Below are 22,400 nucleotides of genomic sequence, written 5' to 3'. Positions count from 1 at the left end.
AAACACTTAAAACTGGATTTGTGCAAACTGGGATATGCTATAAATACACACTGGATTTCAAAGACTTAGGTCAACAGACATTTTAGATATATTACATGTACAGAAAGTGGGCCACTCTCACCACTTTTATTCAACATAGCTTTAGAAGTCTTAACCAGGGCAGTTAGGCTGGAACAAGAAATTAAAAGCATCTAAATTGGTAAGGAAGAGGGGCGCCTGGGTGGCTCAGTCAGTTAAGCGTCTAGCTTTGGCTCAGGTCATGATCTTGCAGTTCGTGTGTTCGAGCCCCTCATCGGGCTCTGTGCTGGCAGCTCAGAGCCCGGAGCCTGCATTGGATTCTGTGTCTCCCTCTCTCTCTGCCCCTCCCATGCTCATGCATTTTCTCTCTCAAAAATGAATAGGTGTTAAAAAAGTGTTTTTAATTGCTAAGAAGGAAAGCCATCACTATTTGCAGATGACATGACCCGACAGATGATACGGAGAAAACCCTAAAGACTCTATTTCAAAAAAACTGTTACAGCTAATAAAGGAATTTAGTAAAGTGGCAGGATACAAAGTGAATATACAAAAATGTTGGATTTCTATACACTAATAGAGAACTATCAGAAAGAGAAATTAAGAAAATAATCCCATTTACAGTTACATCAGAAAGTATACCTAGTGATAAACTTAACCAAGAAGGTAAAAGACCTGTACACTGAAAACTCTAATACTTTGATGAAAGAAAGTAAAAAATACACAAATGGAAAAATATACCATGCTCATGGACTGGAAGAATGGTGTTAAAATGTCTATATTACAGGTCAGTGCAATCACTGTCAAAATTCCAATGACATTTTTCACAAAAGAACAATCCTAAAACTTGAAACCGCAGCAGACTTTGAAGAACCAAAGCGGTCTTGAGAAAGAACACACCTGGAGGCATCATATTACAGAGCCACAATAACCAAACAGTATGTTACTGGCATAAAAACCGACACAGGTCAGTGGAACCATTTAGAGAGCCCAGAAAGGAACTTATGCATATATAGTCAATGAAATTACAACAGAGGAGCCAAGAATATACAATGGGAAAAGGACATTCTCTTCAACAAATGATGATGGGAAAAGTGGACAGCTACATGCAAAAGAAAGAAACTGGACCTCTATCATGCATCATTCACCAAAAAACTCACACTGGATTAAAGATTATACATAAGACCTGTAACCATAAAATTAGTAGAAGAAAACAGATGGTAAGTAACTTGCCATCAGTCTTGGCAATGATTCTTTTTGATTTGACACCAAAAGCAAAGGTAGGCACTAAAACAAAAATAAGCAAGTGGGACATCAAATTAAAATTCTTCTGCAAAGTAAACCATCAACAAAATAAAAAGGCAGCCTATACTGCAGGAGAAAATCCTGTACTGGATAAGGTATATCCAAAATATATGAAGTTGAATAGCAAAAAAAAAAATTGATTAAATATTTTCAAAGAAGATATTCAAGTGGTCAGCAGGTACATTAGAAGGTGTCCAACCTCACTAATCGTTAGGAAAATGCAAATCAAAACCACAGTGAGATATCTCCCCACACCTGTTAGATTGTCTATTATCAAAAAGACAAGAAATAACAAGTGTTGGCAAGGATGTGGAGAAAAGGGAACCCTTCTGCACTGTTGGTGGGAATGTAAATTGTTGCAGCCACTATGGAAAACACTATAGAGGTTCTACAGAAGTTAAAGATAGAACTACCATATGATCCAGCAATGCTACTTCTGGGTTTTATCCAAAGGAAACAAAAACACTGAGTTGAAAAGTGTCCATCAATGGATGAATGCATAAAGAAAAGGGGGGGGGTACACACCCACACACACAATGGAATATTACTCAGCCACAAAAAATAAAGAAATCCTGCCATTTGCAACAACATGGATGGATCTTGAGGCCATTATGCTAAGTGAAAATAAGTCAAACAGAGAGAGACAAATATAATATTCTTTATATGTGGAATCTTCAAAAGAAAACAAAACCAACTCCTCAATACAGAAAACAGATTCATGGTTGGCAGAGGCTAGAGGTTAGGAGTGGAAGAAATGGGTGAAGGTAATCAAAGGGAACAATCTTCCACAGTTATAAAATAAGTCATCAGGATGTAATGTACAGCATAGTAAGTATAGTTAATAATACTGTATTGTTTGGAAGTTGCTAAGAGAATGTATCTTAAAAGTTCTCATCACATAAACAAATATTTGTAACTGTGGTGACGGATAGCATATTGACATATCGTGGTGATCATTTCTCAAAATATACATATATATCAGTTTCATATTACATAATGATTCAATATGTCAATTACATCTCAACAAAAATAATGTGTATGTGTGTGTATAAACGTTTTACCTATTTTTACTGCTTAAAAAGATGTGTGGATCACATATTTCCATTCAACAGTGTGAGAAAGATAATTGGATCTATTTCTGTGACAGATGGTCTCAAACTTGTTGTTTTTTAAGATTCCAATAAATATACATGAAAGGCATGTATTCTATAGCTCTACACTAGGACTAGTTTGAGATTCTACCTTCAAGAAAGTGAAAAGGCTATACTGGTATTTAATTTTTGACAATTTTTAAGAACGACCATAAGTATAAAGCCCATTTGATAGGAAACCATTTTAAAACAGCAACTCTGGGAAGGATTTTTTTTTTAATTTTTTTAAATGTTTATTTGTAAGAGAGAGAGAAACAGCACGCGAGCAGGGGAGGGGCAGAGCGAGAGGGAGACACAATCTGAAGCAGGCTCCAGGCTCTGAGCCGTCAGCACAGAGCCCGTCGCAGGGCTCGAACCCATGAACCGTGAAATTGTGACCTGAGCCGAAGTCGGACACTTAACCGACTGAGCCACCCAGGCGCCCCTGGGAAGGATTATTATTATGAAAGAGTAAGTTAGTAGTGTTTAAAACAAAGTTTGACTATCATATATATCTGTAAAAACCTTTTTTAAATCTATAGTTCAAATAATTACAATGGTAAAGACCAATCGTAGTGAAAGGATTTCAGAGGCAGTAGAGTTTGCTTTTTCCTGCTAATGAAATCTGTCATGTTTTCTTAATATACAGTGTTTCTCCAAATAGCTCAAGCATCTTCAGAGAGTAAATGATGAATGTAGAACATACTGTAGTTCCATTATGTCTGAAATAGTGATATGTCCAGTGCGTCTAGCTGCACTCCTAGAGTTTAACCTAATGTTCCGGGATGGTGGGGAGCCTTGAGATCCATCATAATGGCTTCATTAAGCATTTGTCTGTGTGGCATAGAAGGTATTCATTTAAGGCTTTGGACGGGTTCTGCATTTCCGCGGCATCGCCCACTGACTGTCCATCAGGCTGCTGCCAGTTCCATACTTTAGGGAAAACAGACCAGCCTCGATTCTTGTTGTAAAGCTCTTCAAAGCATTGCCTTACCCTCCCTTGGTAACATGTGTCTAACAACTTTTATTATCGTCACAGCCTGTAGATTTAACCTCCCTGAACTTCATTTTCCTCATGTGTAAATTGCAGATAAAAACCTGCTGTACCTCGAGCACGCGCTGTGCTGTAAGTGCCCAGGCAGTGTGTGGAATGAATGAGAATTACTCCATCTCAAATACCACCTCTTTGCATAGCATCTCCTGGGCAAAGCTCATTTACTCCCCTCTCTTTACTCCCTCAGTTTCATCAATTTGAGAAATGTTTGCATTGCCTTTTTAGAATTTTACTGATGTATTTTTACAAAATAACCCGTGTCAACGCACAGATTCCTAGGAAGCCAGGACAGAGGTCAGGCCTCTGGGGAGAATGTATGTGGCACCCTCCTCACCCAAGGATTCACTTCCTACTCGAATATACAACCCATCCTGGCCAACTCATTAGTGCCTGCCCCATGCTTCTGTCCAGTCTGCTGGGCTTCGTTGTATATACATCTTTCTATCTCTAGTGTCCAGCAAAGAGTATACATAGCCTTAGTAAATACCTATAAAACAAATGACTTACTAGTCTGTCCAAGCTTATCTCATTGTACCTCTCCACTGACTATAAACTAATCACTTGAATCAAGGCATTTGCTAATAGTTCAAATCATGGCAGTCTCTCTCTCTCTCTCTCTCTTTTAAAAAGACTACTAAAGTGGGGAAAGAAAACCTTTACCTACTTCACTGACAGAAGAAAGTAAAGACGTTTAAGGTTTCTTTAATACTTATATGAGAAAACTGAGTTCATAGATAGAGCCAGGGTTTGAACCCCCATCTGACTTAACCTCACATGATGAGGGTTATACTATTTTTGACAGAGAGATGCCTCCTCTGTGAAAGTATCAGAACAGACCTATGACCCAGGTGCAGAGGGAGCAAATGCTTCCCCATCTTGCTCTGCAAAGCCTTAATGCCTCAGAGTCCTCCCACAGTGCTCCTCCACACTGTCAGCCCGCTGAAAAGAGCCACAACCCCGTGCATCAGCTTACAGAGGTAAGGCAGGCAGGAATCCAGGACGGATGGCCCTTCTTGCCTTCATGTGACACCAAAAGGATTGAATACTTTGAATTCTACCAATGTGCCAGCTTTCTGCTTTATAATCTTTAGTCTTTGCAGCTTTAGAGGAAAGCTGGCGGGATGTCACTGAAAGGAAACAGAATACTAAGTGCCTCACTTCCATCCCTACCTTTGGGAAGGAAAACCGTTCGAGGTCATGGATGAAAACCGTAAAATCAACGTTAATGTTTCTCTTAGTTTTAAGTACTTCTGTGTCTCTAGCATATGAAAACCCAAAAGTTAGGCTGTGCCTCTGTGGTCCCTAATATATCCGGTATTGAATTTCATTGGAACAGGAACTACATTGTTGTCATGAGACCCCAACTGCCCTTAAAACAATGGATGACAGTGGCTTTGAAGCAAACAGACGAGACTGAACTTTCACATTTAGACACAGCAAGCAACTTTAGCTTATGTTTATCACATATGATATGGTTGCCTATAATTTTATACATAGCTGTAACTTTCATTCTGGTCTCTGATTAAAGCAGGACTTGATCAGAATGACTGGTTATCTTAGAACCATGGTTTACTCTCTGCAAACAAAGAGGGGGAAAAATAAACTGCATCTAAATTGTCTAAATGTTGAATCGAATCTAACTGTTAAGCCAGCCAAACTTTTGGGCAAGTTCTCTGGGATAGGTATGAACAAGTAATTTTTGAGGGAATGATGGCATCACGATGGCAACCTAGGTCATTCCCATCTTCAGTCCCCTTCCCAAGAAACCAAGTAACAGTTATCCACAGATGAGACACCATTGTGAAAACCCCAGAGCATGGGCGTGAGCCTAAAACACAAAGACCGAGGGAGACTGCCCTAGAAGATGAGAGGAGCGGCTGCACTCTGGCCGTACCCCTCCTCCCCCACCCTGAGCAGCACAGCGCTGCACCAAGTGGAGCCTCCAGTTTCTCCGCGAGAGAGACAGCCCGAGATGGACATCCAGCTCCCCTAACACCAGGGCTCACCTCAAGGGGACCCAGACTCGGGGCTCACCTCAAGGGGGGATTGTGCAGCTTGACCATGGGGATCAGACTGTGATTAAAAAAGGGAAGTGGGGTTTATAGCAGACACATCTGGATCTTGGAAGACCAAGTCTCCACTCACAGTGGCATCCGAACAGAAATCTCAGCCAGTGCATTTGCTTACCTGCAGAGCCAAGATTGTGGCCCAGTCGGACCAAGGAACTTGGTGGGGCACAGATCTGCCCGATTTGGGACCACAAATAATGAGCCACGCCAGCCGTGGAGTCCGTTCGTTTGCACTGCTTGGGCCGGACAGCTAATTCACAGGGCTACCTACTGCTGAGTATACTTCCCAGGAAGCCTGGCCCGAGACCCTGGGAAACTGTTTAGCCCAGTGGGACTCAAGTGGAAAACCTGGCCAGCAGTGTTGCCTATCTGCAGAGCCAGAACGGTTACCGTGTTTGGCCAGAGAGCTTGGTGCAAAGTTCCACCTGATTGGACCCCCAAACAAGAGCCTTGCATGCCCTAGGGCCTGACCTATGGCCCCAACTGACTGGGGAAACTCATTTATAGTCCCGCTCACTGTTGAATACAGCCTCCAGCCCAGCTTCACCAGGAAACCCAACATACCTCCTTCAATCCCCATTACAGGAGCACTGGACTGAAGAGCCTAGCCAGCAGCCTTGACCATTTGCCGAGCCAAGCCACAGCCTGTTCGGTCTCCAGAAAAAGAGCCTTGCCAGCCTCGGGGCCTCTGCGGCAACCCCACCTGAGCAGGGAAATAATGTGTAGCACTGACCACTGCCAAGTACAGCCTTCCGCCCACCCAGCCAGGGAACCTGACCGGGAAGTCAGGTAGCCGGTCCTACAGCCCCGCTTGTAAGCGGCCCGCGAGCAGAGAACACAGCCAGTGGCTCTCCCCATCTGTAGAACAAAGCCGGTGACCCCACCTGGCCAGAGATGGCACACAGTCCTGCCTGATTTGTGTCCCCAGACAACAAGCCACGTTGCCTGTAGGCCCCGTTCTTCCACCCTGCCCAAGCAGGGAGTCTAGTTCATAACCATGCCTGTTTCTGAGGATAGTAGTAGTCCTGACTGTCTAGGAAGCCTGACCACCAAATCCAGTCACCTGTGGCGTCCCTCATACAGTTGCACTTTGGCGGGGAACACAGCCAGGACGTGGAACTTGAGGATCCTATGTTAGGCCACAGAACAAGTCTTAGCAAATTCAAGAAAATTAAAATCATGCCAGCTGTCCTCTCTGCCCACGATAGTATGAAACTAAAGATCAATAACAAGAGGAAAACTGGAAAATCCATGAATACGTGGAAATTGAATAGCACTCTCCTGAACAACCAATGGATCAAAAAAGAATTTTAAAAGAAAAAGTATCTTGAAACACAACATACCAAAACTTACGGGATACAACAAAAGCAGTTCTAAGAGGAGAGTTCATAGTTATAATGCATACATCAAGAAAATAGAAAGATTTCAAATAAACAGCCTAACTTTATACCTATGGAACTAGAAAAAGAAGATCTAAGCTCAAAGCTTGCATGGGAAGGAAACCAAGATTCAAATGAAAACAAAGATTGGGAAGTGAAATGGAGAACAGGAAAACTGTACAAACTAAGAGTAGGTTCTATGAAAAGATAAACATAAAAGAGAGGACTCAAATCAACATTTATAAATGAAAAAGATGACAACCAAAACCACCAAATACGAAAGATCATATGAAGGTACTATGAAATTTCCACCGACAAACTGCATAAATTGGAGAAGAAATGAAAAATTCTTAGAAACATACAACCTACCAAGACTGAGTCAGGAAGAAATAGAAGATCTGAACAGATGAATTACTAGGAAGGAGCTTGAATCAATAATAAAAAAGCTCCCTGTGAAGAAAAACCCAGGGCCAGATGGCTTCACTGGTGCATTTTAACAAACGTTCAAAGAAGAATTAGTGCCAATCCTTTTCAAACTCTTCCAAAAACTCAAAGTGGTGGAAACACCCCCAAATACCTTTTGTGAGGCCAGTACTACCCTGATACCAAAGCCAGATAAGGACACTACAAGAAAACTACAGGCTAATACCCCTAATACAGATGCAGAGTTTTTCAGGGGCACCTGGGTGGCTCAGTCCATTGAGCATCTGACTTTAGCTCAGGTCATGATCTCATGGCTTGTAAGTTTGAGCCCCACATTGGGCTCTGTGCTGACAGCTCAGAGCCTGGGGCCTACTTCAGATTCTGTGTTTCCCTCTCTCTTTCTGCCCCTCCGCTGCTCGCTGGCTCTTCCTCAAAAATAAATTAAATTTAAAAACAAGAAGCAAAAATTTTCAATGAAATGACTAGCAAATTAAACTCAGCAGCATATTAGGAGGATTATTCACTGTAATCATGGGAGATTTACCTCTGGGATGCAAGGATGGTTCAACATACACAAATCAACAAACATGATACATCACATTAATAGAATGAAAGAAAAGCAATCATATAATCATCTGAGTAGATGCAGAAAAAGCATTTGACAAAATTCAGCACCCATTCATGATAAATACTCTTAACAAATGTATGGAAAGAACATATCTCAATATAATAAAGGCCATATATAACAAGTCCACAGCTAACATCATACTCAGTGGTGAAAGTTAGTTTTTCCTAAGCTCAGGAAGAAGACAAGGGTGCCAACTCTAACCAATCCTATTCAACACAGTATTGGAAGTCCTAGACAGAGCAGTTAGGCAAAATAAAAGACAGCAGAATTGGAAAAGAAGTAGTAAAACTGTCAATTTGCAGATGATATGATTTTCTATACAAAAAATCCTAAAAACTCCACCAAAAAACTGTTAGATCAACAAATTCAGCAACCTTGCAGGTTACAAAATTAACATAAAAGAATCAATACTGTTTCTGTATACTAACAATGAGCTATCTAAAAAACAAGGAAATGATCCCATTTATATAATAGCATCAAAAACAATAAAATACTTAGGAATAAATTTAACCAAAGGCGCCAAAGATCTCTACACTGAAACCTACATTAATGAAAGAAACTGAACAAGACACAAATGGGAGGATACCCCATGTTCATGGATTGGAAGAATGTACTTAAAATGTTATACTATCCAAAGGCATCTATAGATTTAATGCAATCCCTGTCCTAAAATTTGTATGGAACCACGTAAGACCCTGAAATAGCCAAAGTAATCCTGAAAAAGAACAAAGTCAGAGGCATCACACTTCTTGATTTCAAACTATATTATAATGTTATAGGAACAAAACAATGCTACCAGCATAAAAGATATACACATGAGCCAATGGAACATAATCAAGAGCCCAGAATTAAATCCCCACATATACAATCACCTAATAGATGACAAAGGGTCCAAGAATACTCCACTGAGAAAAGACCATCTCTTCAGTCAATGGGACTGAGAAAATTGGATATCACAGATGAAAGAATGAAACTAGACTCCTATCATAAACCACTCCCAAAAATTAACTCAAATGGATAAAGACTTAAACATGAAACCTGAAGCCATGAAACTCCTAGAAGAAAAACTAGGGAAAAAACTGCTTGGACAAAAGGTCCTGGCAATGATGTTTTCAATATGACACCTAAAGCACAAGCAACAAATTAAAAAAATAAACGCGTGGAACTGCATCTAACTAAAACCTTCCACACAACAACAAAAATCAACAAAATGAAAAGACAACCTACGAAAAGGAGAAAAAAATATTTGCAAGCCATGTATCTGATAAGGAGTTAATTTCCAAAGTATATAGCTCATACAATTCATTACCAAAAAGAAGAAAACAGCAAATAATCTAATCAAAAATGGCCTAAGTACCTGATGAGACCGTTTTCCCAAGAAGATACTCAAATGGCCAAAAGGTATATGTAAAGGTGCCCAACATCTCTCATTAGAGACGTGCATATCAGAACCACGATGAACTATCACCTCTCACCTGGAAGAATGGCTATCATCAAATAAATAAATAAATAGATAAATAAATAAATGCTGGCATGGTTGTAGAGAAAAGAGAATGCTTCTATCCTGTTGGTGGGAATGTAAACTGGAGCAGCCACTTTGGAAAACAGTGTGGCGTTTCCTCAGAAAATTAAAACTAGAACTACCATATGATCCAGCAATTCCATTTCTGGGAACATATCTGAAGGAAGCGAAAACACTATGTTGAAGAGATCCCTGCATGCCGCGTTCTCTAGCAGTCCTATTCACAATAGGCAAGAAATGGAAACAACCTAAGTGTTATTTCCATCAGTGGATGAATGGATAGAGAAGTCATGTATGTGTGTATGTGCATGTGTGTGTATATACTGTGTACACACACACACACACACACACACACACACACGAATATTATTCTGCCATCAAAAGGAGAAAATCCTGCCATTTGCAACACGAATGGGCCTTTAGGATATTACGGTAAGTGAAGTGAGTCAGAAAAAGACAAATAGTGTATGATGTCACGTGTATGTGGAATCTAAAAATACCAACTTCACAAAAAACCTCAGATATTTTGTTGCCAGGGCTACAGGGGTGGGGGGAATTGGGTGAAGGTAGACACAAACTTCTAGTTACAAGATACAGAAATACTGGGCACATAATGTACATAACTATAGTTAACAACGCCTCATGGAATAGAGCTGGTAAAGGTGAATTCCAAAAGTTCTCATCACAAAGAAAATATTTCGTTATACGTGTTAACAAACTTTGTTGTGATAATCATTTCCTAGGATGTATATACATCCGGTCATTATGCTGTTCCTAGGCTTCAGTATCTCAGTGGAACTGGAAGAAAATCGTTTGCTTTTCTTCTATCTGTGGGAAGCTGTCAGTCTTGTTATTTTACTTCATGATTGACCCTCAAGCATTCAAAGCAGGGGGAGTTCAATCCTAATTCCAAATATTTTCCTCAAAAAAAAAAAAGACCTTTTTTTCATGAGGAAGACTTCAAGGTTTGATCAAAAAGCATGATTCTTTGACTTGAAGAAATACGCTCCAAAATAATTGCAGTGACATAGTAAATTGAAATTCATGATTTGTATTTCAGCTTATTCATCTTTTCTATCATTTCATTGTAATACAATCAAATATATTTCAGTGTAACCTTTCATTAATATTGACTGTACCGTTAGAGACTGGATGTGTTCCCCTAAAAGTCCTAGGTGGAAGCCATAACCCCCCAAAGTGATGGTATTTGCAGGTGGGATCTTTGGGAGGAGTTTGGAGTTTAGAGTTGAATCAGGTCAGGAGGGTGGGGCCCTCATGATGGTAATCGATTAAAACGATTTTCATTCTTTCTCCATTAAGAATTAATGTCTTAGGGAAACCAATGTATATAACCTAAGTGTCCATCTAGCCCTGATAATCAGATAGTCTGCTTTCAGAAAATCAGAAAGGAATTTACATGCAAGTCAAGCTAGAGAAACAATCTTGTGCTCTTGTCCTTGGAGCCCATGTGAAAACCAGGATTTTAATCTAATCAGTTTCCAAAAAGTAAAGTGTGCTGCATGAAATTCAGGTGGTCGTGTACACCTTCTTTGCACTCTACACTGGCAGGCCCATAAAAGCATCCCAAGTTGTCTTCATGAATAAAGGTTTGAAATGTTCGAGAGAGAACCGTGAAACCCTGGGCCTGGGCCAGAAGTCCCGACGTCCCTGTGTGCACCTGCCTGCAGGCATGGCCACCCCGCAGGAGAGCCAAGGTCTCTTTCTCCAACAGATCCCAAGCAGACTTGGCCTTGAACCCACGACCGCCTCCCCTAACTCACTATCCTCACACTTGTGTCTGGGTTTAGTAAATTCATGTGCATATTAACGTCCTGTAGAAATTTCATCTCAAAATTCCCAATTACTAAAAAGGCCAGAGCTCCTACTGCATTATATATTAGGGTGATATTCCCACAAGGTTCACGCTGTACCCTTAGTTTTACCTTCCAACTTGCATCAGTAAACGCATTGACAACTCCGAAAAGCAAACAAATTTGAGTTTTAAATAAATAAACTGTGTTAACTGGTAATACTAGTTATACACTATCCTGTAATGCCGTTTCTGAATTGCCTTTTCAAGATTTCCTCAGAAAGATAACAAGCTCCCTCTTGTGGGCAGTGGGCATTATAATTATTTCCCCAAAGCACTGTAACTTCGTAGGTACCTTTTGTTTAAAGGAAAAGGGTCCTCTTCTGTCTTTGACAGCATGGGCTCTATTTTTCTCTTTGAATGTTAGCAAGGAAAATAATATTGATTATCATGGAATGTTTATAGGACAAGTCATGAGTTTAGAGTCATTGGATGTGAACTGTTCTTCCATGTGCAAAGACATTAACTTCAGCTAACCTGCTAGAACATACACATACAGGTATATAATGATGTGTATGTGGAATTGATAAGCAAATTGTATCACTCAACTCCTAAACCTCTACTTTGATAAATAGAGGAGATTATCTCATCTCCTGGCCTCAGTTTACAGCTTGGCTTATGGCCTCCTCAGGATCACCCCGTTGGAAGTCTGCTTTGACCTTTGAGTTCCTATTAATTTTACAAAGCAGGCCTGGCTCATTTTGGCTTTTCTTAATTTACGAGAAAAATATAACCAAAATCCCATGCCTTTTTGGAGTAATTAGCTTTCCGCCCCATATCATTCATACTTGACGCTAAGACTGCATCTTTATAGAGTTTAATAACTTATGTAAAATGTTAACTCTGAATCATCAAGAAAAATTATAATTGCACCCAGGCAGGGAAGCAAGTAGCACATTAGAAAATGGGTTTTGATTTTACAATCGGTAATGAAAAAAAAATTAGAAAATTTAATGAAATTTTGTGAGAGAATGGCATATATCCCAGAATGGTTAACAACCAATAACCAACTCCCAGAAAAGCGGTTATGGCAAGTTCTAGACATTTTCAGTTTTAAAATCCCACGTCATATGTTTCACCTGTCCCACATCTTATATATCTTCTATCACATATATATTTATATAGCTTCTATCTTAAGCACATGCTTAACTGCTTTTCTGGTAACTGTTGACAGAGTTCTACACTGGAGAAAGGCTGGCTGTCATTAAACATTTCTTTTTCTCATTTTCTTACAGCAAATAACGTGCTTGGTTTTGGAACACTGGTCAGTACTTCCAATACCTACGATGGATCTGGTGTCGTGACCGTGGAAACGGACCATCCGCTCCTCTGGACCATGGCCATCAAAAACTAACCCCGTACCTGGCATCCATAGCTGTGCCTCTGACTGACCTCATTTGCCACCGACTTCTTGCTCAACAAGAACAGTTCACCTTGGTTTACAGAAATGAAACCTCTCCACGGGAAGCCCACTAGTTTTCAAGATATTGATGTTTAGATAACCCAGGTAACACAAATGGCAGATCTCAATTTTACAGCGAGGGAGAAAAAATCATTATTTGTTAAAGTAAATAAGCTCTACGACATTCAATTGGAAAACTAATGTGGATCATTCCACTATAACATTCATTACTGTTGTTATGTTACTAATCATTACATTTATCCTAGAAAAATTTTTTTTTTAATTTGAAGCTGAGAAAGTTCTCTGCTGAGGGTTCTTGGTGTTCAACACATAAGCCTTCTTCTGCCCGTCCTTAAATCCATACCCCAAAGGCTACTTCTGAGTGTCTATTCATGCTAGATTCCTCTGTATAAAATAGGAAAAAATTCCTTCCAGATTGGGATGTTAGAACCACACCATTTCACCCTGGCCTCATTACTGTCTTGGTATTATGATCTTTTAAAAGTAAATCAAGAAGCATTGACCTAATCATTAAGTTTGAAAACAGGCAGTTATGTAAGCTCCACACGAAGGGAGACACTCCGCTAAAGACACTCCTTTAGCGGAGTGACAGGTGGAAACCGCCCTCGTCATAAGAGGACATCTACGCATGCAAACTGAATGGTTTCCGACATTACTCAGACTGAAAAAGCAGTGCTTCACAGACCCCAAGTTTATGCAGAGGACCGGGAAAGGAGTTTGACAACCTGTGGGGATAAGCGAGCACTGTGTGCTGAGGATCTGGGTCTGAAAGCCTGAGTTCCTGTCCCTGTCCAGCCATTCGCCCAAGTTCCTGGACCTGCTCCTTAGCCAGAAAGTGGAAGGGGCTGCACGGAGGGTGCCTGAGCTTCTTTCCTACAGTCGGAGTCTAGACGCTGACACCTGCCCATTACCAGGCAGAGAATGCACAGGGTTGCTGACTCAGCAGTTTAAACACCTGGGGCCCTGGGATTCATCCGTGTTTCTAACGAGACCCTCTTCTCTCTTCTCACCCTTTCCTGAACGATTTACCAAACCAAACGTTGCCATACAAACCGTGACATAGGAACTCCCCCCCCCCCCCGCCATGTTTTATGTACACACATCCCCATCCTGCTGCGAGGGAGCAGCAGCCCTTTCCTTCCTGGTGTTGAGACAAAGCAAGAGTCAGATTTGAAGTGGAGAATAGAAGGGGGATCAGCTGAACCAGCGTGCAGTTGTGAACAACTTACTTGAGAGGTCATTTTTGTTATTATGCAAATACATGAGATTGAAATCCGATGTCAAACAAAACTATTTGGTTACCCACGTATATGTTTGTAGTCCATTTTTAAGCTAACATTCCATTTTCTCAGCTGTATTCGTTATCACCAGTCTCATAATCAAGGTTTCTGTACAAAACAATAAAATTGCTCAAAGGATGAGTAAGAGCGACAGTATTTCACCCATCCAGTGTCAGAGAGCCAGCCAGGATTGTTGCTACTTGCTCTGTCCGGCACGCAGGGTACCCACCGGATCACATGTGCCAGGGGTTCACACAACCTCTGGATTCGTTGCCCGTCTGTAAAACAGGGAACCTGTGTAGCACCTGTCTACCTTGTAAGACTTAAGAAGGACAGGGAGACTGCTTCCAAAGGTCTTTATAAGCTGCAGAAAAAGGAAGGGAAGGAACTGCTGTCACAGAGAAAGTGAAGACAAGTGGGGGAGGAAAGGCCCTGGGAAAGAGGAGAAGGCTCAGAGCGCAGGGGAGGGTCCCAGATCGCGCGCTCAGGGCTGCGTGCAGGCTCCCTCCAGATCCTTCCACGTCGTCTCCGCCAAGCAGCTCCCAGAGCCTCTGTCCCTGTACTGCCTGCCTTCCCGCTCAGAGCAAACACGATGGCACAGAAGCCGGAGGAAAGGTCACGCATCGGCTTCTTCATTGGCTCATTCAACTCAGAACCTCCAACGGAAAAACTTAGTACTTAAGACCTCCAAACCACTGCCCCAAACAATACCTGCACCAGAAGAAACCAGGAAGGAGCAAAGGACCGGTGGGTACAGCGCGTGCCATTCTCGGCACTTGTTACTACTTTTTATTTCACTTAGAAGCTGAGGCTCAGCTGTTATACATACATTACTAGAAATGTATTCACGACATATAAATGCCTTCTGTTTTGAATTTTTACTCCCCAAAAAAAAGAAAAGCAATGCATGTCCTACTGACCCTGAAAATCTTACCAGTGGCAGTAAGTGGATACTTAGCAAAAGGAATATAGTTTCTGAAACCCAGTAAGCAGAGGTGGGGAAAGCATTCAGACAGCCCACGCTCACCACCTACGGATCGGGCCGGAGCCACTGGACGCCCAGGGAAGGGCTTCTCTTACAGGACAGGGCACCTCTCCCACTTCCTGCAAGGCTACCGAAGAATTAGGTATTGGACCCCATTCCGTTCCTTAAAGCTACCCAAGTGCTCCTTTTCTCTTCATGTGCTTCCCTGCCACACCACTGAAACACGTATCTCTTACGTTTGTCCCAACAGCAGGAGTCTGCAGACAGCACGATCTCGGGTCCCCAGGCAGCCCCTCTTCCCACCGTCCTGTCCAGTTTGGATCCTGTCCAGGATCCTGGTTACCTAAGTCACTGATCAGTGAAAACAGGCTACGATTGCTCTTCTCTACAGGCAGCTGGGAAAGTCTGAAAATGGCTGCAGATACTAAAAGCACGGGTGGGGGCCACAGGTGACTCTGAGACCGAGGGAGCTGTGTGGAGTCCAAGGAATTAGAAGCGGGCCACGCCCCCAGAGGGCAGGCAGGGCAATACCTCTCTTCCTTCAGTTTTACTCAGAGCAAGGTTCTCCCGGGATGGGAACTAGGGCCATGTCAGTGACAGAGGCTCCTCAGAGCAAGGCGGAGGGCATGACAGCGTGGGCATTCAGAGGGTAAGTGCACAGCGTTCGTGTTTGCTCCGTATGTGCGGCATGCGTTTTAACAGGCCTTGCTTACTACCCCTGCTCGGATTCATACCTTCCAAAGTTTTACTTGAACAATCAAAGCAGCCCTTGGATTGGACGTGATGGAGACTGATGACAAAAGCCAAGTCAGTAAGCAGCAAGAAACTATTTTATTCTGTAAGGTTCTACGATGATAAAAAGGGTGTGGGGTGCCTGGGTGGCTCAGTCGGTTAACCATTCAACTTAAGCTCAGGTCATATCTCGCAGTTCATGAGTTCAAGCCCCATGACAGGCTCTGTGCTGACAGCTCAGAGCCTGGAGCCTGCTTCGGATTCTGTGTCTCCCTCCCTCTCTGCCCCTTCCCCGCTCTCTCTCTCTCAAAAATAAAAAATAAAAAGGGTATGGTCTGAATGGTGACTTTCAAATTTTATCGCTCACAACCCACCAGAAATACATTCCATCATATGACCTAGACTCACATAAGAGTGTGTGCACACACTCAGAATGCTTTAATTTATTCTAAATTGAAATAAAAACAGCTAGAAATTCTAGATTGGAAAAAAAAAAACGCCAAAGAATAGAGTAAAACGCATAAAGTAACTTTTAAAAATGTATGGATGTAAATGCAAGAGTTCTGCACTGAGCAGAACCCTTCTTTCCTAAGTTTAAGACAATATGAGTATAATTTACCCCTTAGTAACAGTTTTCATTCTATGTGTGCGAAGAGGAGTAACCTTCCGATGATAGCAGCCTGAATGGGATCCTAACTGGGAATAACATCAATTTAACTTCATTAAGAATGGGGAGAAGAGCTAGATTATTTAGGCTGTGTCTAAAACATTCTATTCAGAATAAAATAAACGATCCTTACACCTGGAGGAAGATTAAAAGCCAAGCCACAGGGTCAAGCCATTCCCAGGGAGCCAATAGAAAGAGTGGAAAATTCCGGGCATGTACGGTACAAGTTCCTTCCTTGCCCACAGATTTCACTTACCAATCGTAGTTTTCCCTTCAGATGAGCCCCAGTCTGAGCCTCGTCTCAAACCATTCTGTAGACAGCCATCATCAGTTCTCCACCGGCTGGGCCCCTGGAGGCAGAGAGCCAATGCGTGATCTCACCACCACACACACCACAGCGACACTTCCCAGCCCAGGAAGAGGTCACGGCAGCATCGTTTTCTTCCCAGGTTATGAAGGACTTGTTTGCCGTGTACTTAATTCTACCCCTGAAAGCAAGACTTGTGGGCTGCAAAAGAAAGACTAATGCCATCCCTGCAGATGACTTGAAAAACAGAAACGACCCTGAGATCACTAAGAGTTAAGAAGGTTCTCCTAACAGACCCATAGCTGGTCCCTGAGAACAAAGAAATCTAAGACTTAACAACACAACGTGAGTACAAAGGTTGAAAAGGGTTTTAAACTAATTAGTAAGAAGCACGGATAAAAGAGTACAAATCAAACCTTAAGTTTTTCTTTTAAAAATAACCTTTAGGGGCGCCTGGGTGGCTCAGTTGGTTAAGCGTCCGACTTTGGCTCAGGTCATGATCTCACCGTTCGTGAGTTTGAGCCCTGCGTCGGGCTCTGTGCTGACAGCTCAGAGCCTGGAGCCTGCTTCAGATTCTCTGTCTTCCACTCTCTCTGCCCCTCCCCTGTTCACAGTCTGTCTCTCAATAATAAATGTTTTTTAAAAATAACCTTTAAATCCTAGAGAATAGGGAATATTTAATAGCCAGGTATATTTTGAGCAATAAACCTGGGAAATTATGGGCATAAAATTCTGCAGAACTGAACAGAGTCCCATCCGAGTGGCACAATTAATTTTGTGCTCGCTTGTTTAACACTGAGTCCTGTGCTAGAGTAAAAGCCCCTTGGGAGCATGGACTTTGTGTTTCATGTTCTCCACCAGATCCTTTGTCTTCGAATAGAGCCGTGTCTGCGGCAGGCGCACAAAACCTGTATGGCATCGCTGGTGCATGAATTCAGCTCCCCACTTGTACCCGTGCCTCAGGAACATAGCGCATGGCTTCCCTAATCCCTGAAAACTTACTCTTTTCCCTCCTTGATCCCTAACTATCCATCATTTAAGTAGATAATGCTAAAGTTTTCCTTAAATAGTTTCTAAGTCCTCGTGATAAAAGCCCTAATTCTAGACTGGACAGACCTGGTGATAGACACTTACTTGCTCACTCACAGACCTGAAAAAGGAGACAATGTTCAGAACACCAAGGCTGTGCTTAAAGACATCATCCAAAGCAAAGCACAGCTAGTCACAAACTCGAAAGGCCAAGGAGCTTTAAGTTGCTTGAAACGGGGAAGGGAAAACGAGAGTCATGAGGCCAAGTGATGACAAAGGTTTGGAGGACTGGTATGGACTGAAAGAATCAAGGTCAAAATAAATGTAAAGAGCGTGTGTGACTGGCCTAAATTGCCAGGGGGAAGAAAATGGAAGGATATGAGATTAATAAAGAAAATTCAGAGTTAGAAATCTGGTAGCTGGAGCTATTTCAGCTCTGGAGGTTCAAGGAATGTCCTATGCTGAGGTTGTGAGGCTACGGACGCGAATATGTGTTATTCCAAAATACTTAGAGACCATGACGTTCAATTAGAATGCACGAGTAGGCTTTCCGTGTTACAGTAAGACGTTCTCACCTGTTCCTTACAGAAATTCGTATACTCTGTCCCACCAGCCCCTGCTGGATAACCCCAATAATTTTACTATCATCAGTTACAATGTTAGAAGAATAACCATCTCAAAAATATTGAGGCTTTTATTAGTATGGCTATGGGGGCAAATATGTGAAGGGCACAGAGTAAGGGATTTCTTAAAATAATAAAGAAGTTTCGCTTTTTTTGTGTACCGTAGGAAATACTAAATGTCCACCAATTCTCTCTCTACTGTGCCAAACTTCATTAGTTCAAGAAATATTTTTCACTCTACTTTCCATTCCCTGTTCATGAAAAAACTTTCCTAGACCCCACTGGTCTATACATTCTTCTCTTTTATTTGCAGTCCTTAACATTCAGGGGAGCCTCCGTGAGTAATGACATGAGGGGAAATGGTGCAGAAAGTTGGGAGAGCTCTTCGCCGGCGAATTTATTATGCGTATTTTAAAGTTGACCTTTTAATCCAAGTTTTTATTCGATTCCGTTGCAAGGAGTTAGGCAACACGGTCAGTTTGAATATTTGTATGCCACTGGCACTGAACAGCGATTTTATGAGGAAAAAGTCACAGATTAAATCACGAAGAGGCCAATATATTCTTTTTAAGGCTAAATGGAGGTAGGATGGAGATTTTTGAGAAAGAAAGTACATTTTCCACAAAAAGAAAACCGGGCTCTAAATTTTAAGAACTGGACACACACCTTATTTTCGTAATTTCTTCTCCAAATGAGATGTTGCTGGTAACTGCGTCCACGTGAGCACATAAATGGCATTAGTCACACTGATGCTATCGTTTCTCATTCCCGTCTTCGGGAACAAATAGCTTTTCACAAGTTGCTTTGAGGTTAACCTTTCTCTTGGGTAGGAGTGTAATTTATAAGAGCTGAACCTCAGCACAAAAAATCAAGGAAATAATATTAGTCAAAGGGGACAGGATGAACAGATTGGCTACAAACTTGGAGTAACGGAAGGTCCAAGTTACTGTGTAGTTTCCATTGATTTCATATTCTGGCCTTCTCGGGACATTCCAGATGCCAGGACCTCTCATAGACTTTAGGCGAGACACATACCATCTTAACGTAAAGAAAAGAATCTTCTAACATGTTGCCATCCGACAACCACAGAATGCACTCCCGCCCCCTGGCCACGGAAAGCACCCCAGTGTTCAGTCCGAGGCTGAACAAACACTCTTGGGGACCTAGCCCCTAAATTAAGCTCCAACATTCTACGTTGGGTAATTCCCCGGGAGAGCCCACGTATACCTACATGAAGTCTGAGGGAGAGGATGTATCTGTTTTCTAGATTGTGCTGCTTGATTAAAACCATCAGAACCAATCCTAACTTTGTATTTTTTACACATGTATTCTTAGGGCCTCGTTGAAATTTTACCCCTAGCGCATCTGCTCGGCAGGCTCCTGGGTGCAGGCTCCTGGCTGGGGAAGGGTTGGACCTGTAGAAGCGTGCGTGAAAGGACGCAGATCGTTCCATGAGCGGTTCAAGGTCCCGGGCAGGAGATGGGCCCCATGCCGCTTCATGGTAATAACAAGTTAACTTCCAATAATGCAGAAAGTCTGGTTTAAGGGGAATATTCCAAACTGACACACTGCTGTCCTTTAACACAAATCTGAGTGTCTACTGCAAGGCAGATGCTGGGGTACAGGGATGCCCTCACTGGCTCCCATTATAATGACATGGGTGAGGGACAGAGAGGGTTGGGAGAAAGGGGGACGCACAAGAGGAAAGACACGTGGGAACGCAGACAAGAGGGCAACGAGGAGACTTTCACTTTCCTTGTCTACCCAGGAGGAATGCTGGTGGGCCTCAACTTCCAGCATGAACACAACCTGTGAACATGTGTGCAGGACTGGACTTTTATGTTTCCAGTGAGAGCTGTTTGTGAGAAGTCTGTACCAACAGGTTAATATTAAGAGCAAAAAGGACACAGTGCCCATGAACATCTTGGTCACAATTGTGTAAATACTAGACAATACTGGGAAACTATATATTGACACTTTTACCCTGGTTAGCTTTCAATAATGAAATTGCAGGTAACGTTTTCCTCTCTCTACTTCGGTCTTTTTTCTACATTTTTAAGGAAAATAAGCAGCGTGTACAGGAATGTTGTACTTTTTGAAACATAACTGTATCCTTCCATTTAAAACATTTACGTGGAAGAAAAAATAAATTGTTGCATATTAATAAAAGCCACTTTCTAACATTATAAAGACACTCACACAAGCAGAGGGGCCTAAAGGGACCCACAGAGGCAGGCACAGATTCTCAAAGCTCTTGACAAACAGTAGTCACACAGACAGGCGGGTCCAGGAAGTCAGATGGGCAAAAACTGACGTACGTGTGCAGGACGCCCACCAGCATGGAGACCCCCGTCATCTGACTTGTTCTGTATTTTCTCAAACATTGAGAGTATTTATTCTATTATTCTAAGACGCACAGTTTTTTCTCTTTCATAAATGAAATTTCAGCTTTGCATTCAACAAACACGGCGGAGCATCCCCTCCTTGAATTCCATCTCAATCCTTACGGTCACGCCCAGCCTAACACCCTCAACCCTCTCGTCGTGCTCACTTGGCAAAGCCAAACCCCTGTTGAAATCCAAATTTCTGCCTCCCCTGCACCTGAAAATAGATGGAGAAAAACATACCAGCGTGATGACTGGCCTCATTTAAAATCAAAAATGTACCAACACACATTTATGCTGTTCCTTGATGGTGCCCAGCACATGTCCACAGTCCATTCACCCTGACATCCTCAACTTCCCCTCTGCCCTGGACCATCCTCGCCATCATCAGAACACAATACTGTCTTAAATCCTTCTGTTGACCCCGCTTCCTCTGTCGGCTACCACCTCATTTATTTTCCTTTGCGGTAAACCCCTCTCAAAAGCTGTCCAAACAAAGGCACTTTTTCCAAATCCCCCTCCGCCATTTTCTCTCTTAAACCCCACCCGGGGGTGATGCCTTGGCCCCGCCACGCCACCAAACCACGGTCCTCTAAGTAGGGGCACCACCGGCACCCATAAGGGTGAGGCCAGTGATGAAGCCTCAGTCCTCGGCCTTGACCTCGCGGGCATGTTTACCACAAGGATCACGTTCTTCCCTTCACTTCCGGGAAAGCACGCTCTCCTGGTTTCATCCCTGCCTCGCTGGTCACTCCTTCTCCAGACCCTGTACCACTTTCTCAGCTTCTCCTCCAGCCTCTGAACACGCTGCTGCCAGGTCAGTCCTCCCTCTTTTCTCTCGCACCGTGTGCGTTCACCCCCTTAGCGATTTCACGAAGCGCTCATGGCCTCAGACGGTGTCCGCGTGGAAACTCGCCCATCCAACTGTCTGCTTGACGTCTCCACTCTGATGTCCAAGACTCTTCACATCAGCACGTCCACCACTAGCCCTGCGCTGTTGTCCCCAGAGCCTGCTGCAACCACCATCTTCCCCATGTCAACCGATGGTAATCCCATCCTTCTGGTCCTCGGTGCCCAAAGCCCAGAGTCATTCCGTTCTCCTCTTTCTCTCACGATTGGTAGCCCTACCTTCAAAAGGTACTTCACATCTGACCGCTTCTCACCATCCTGGCCATTATCCTCCTGGCCCGAGCCACTGCTACCCCTCATCTGAATCACTGCAAATGTCCCCCAACGGCCCCTACTTCTACTCTGTCCCTTCCCCGGACAGCACTCAATACAGTAGCCACATCCAACCATTCTATTTCTCTGTGCAAATCTCTGCAGTGGCTTGGGGGAAAAGCCAAAGTCCTAACACTGGACCCTGATGCCCCAGATGATCTCCTCGCCACCCCCCCCCCCACCTGCAACCTCCTTCTCATTCTGTACTCTCTGCCTGCTTGTTGCGTTCAAGCTTCACGGGCCACCTCGCTATCCCTCAGACACACCCAGCCCCACTGCCACCGGAAGACTTTGCCCTGGCTGTTCCCTCTGCCGGGGACGTTCCTCTGCAGGTGCCCACTTGACCGACACCCT

At 42.9% G+C, this 22,400-nt stretch overlaps 1 protein-coding gene across 13 annotated transcripts in view; it reads left to right on the top strand.

Moving 5' to 3' along the window:
• TPK1 (thiamin pyrophosphokinase 1) overlaps positions 1 to 14,239 on the top strand; it is a 351,768-nt gene extending 337,529 nt beyond the window's left edge. For 12 of the 13 annotated variants that reach the window (XM_042974459.1, XM_042974519.1, XM_042974452.1 and 9 more), the window contains one exon: positions 12,631 to 14,239. In XM_042974459.1, coding sequence (XP_042830393.1) covers positions 12,631 to 12,749 — 119 coding nt within the window. In that variant the 3' untranslated portion in view covers positions 12,750 to 14,239. The remainder of the gene's footprint in view (positions 1 to 12,630) is intronic. The other variant, XM_042974505.1, reaches the window with a different exon arrangement.
• The last annotated feature ends 8,161 nt before the right edge of the window (positions 14,240 to 22,400 follow it).

This window comes from Panthera tigris, chromosome A2 (genome assembly GCF_018350195.1).
Source record: "Panthera tigris isolate Pti1 chromosome A2, P.tigris_Pti1_mat1.1, whole genome shotgun sequence".
NCBI lineage: Eukaryota > Metazoa > Chordata > Mammalia > Carnivora > Felidae > Panthera > Panthera tigris.
Note: the sequence above shows the minus strand (reverse complement) of the source record. Positions and strands in the feature narration are given on the sequence as shown.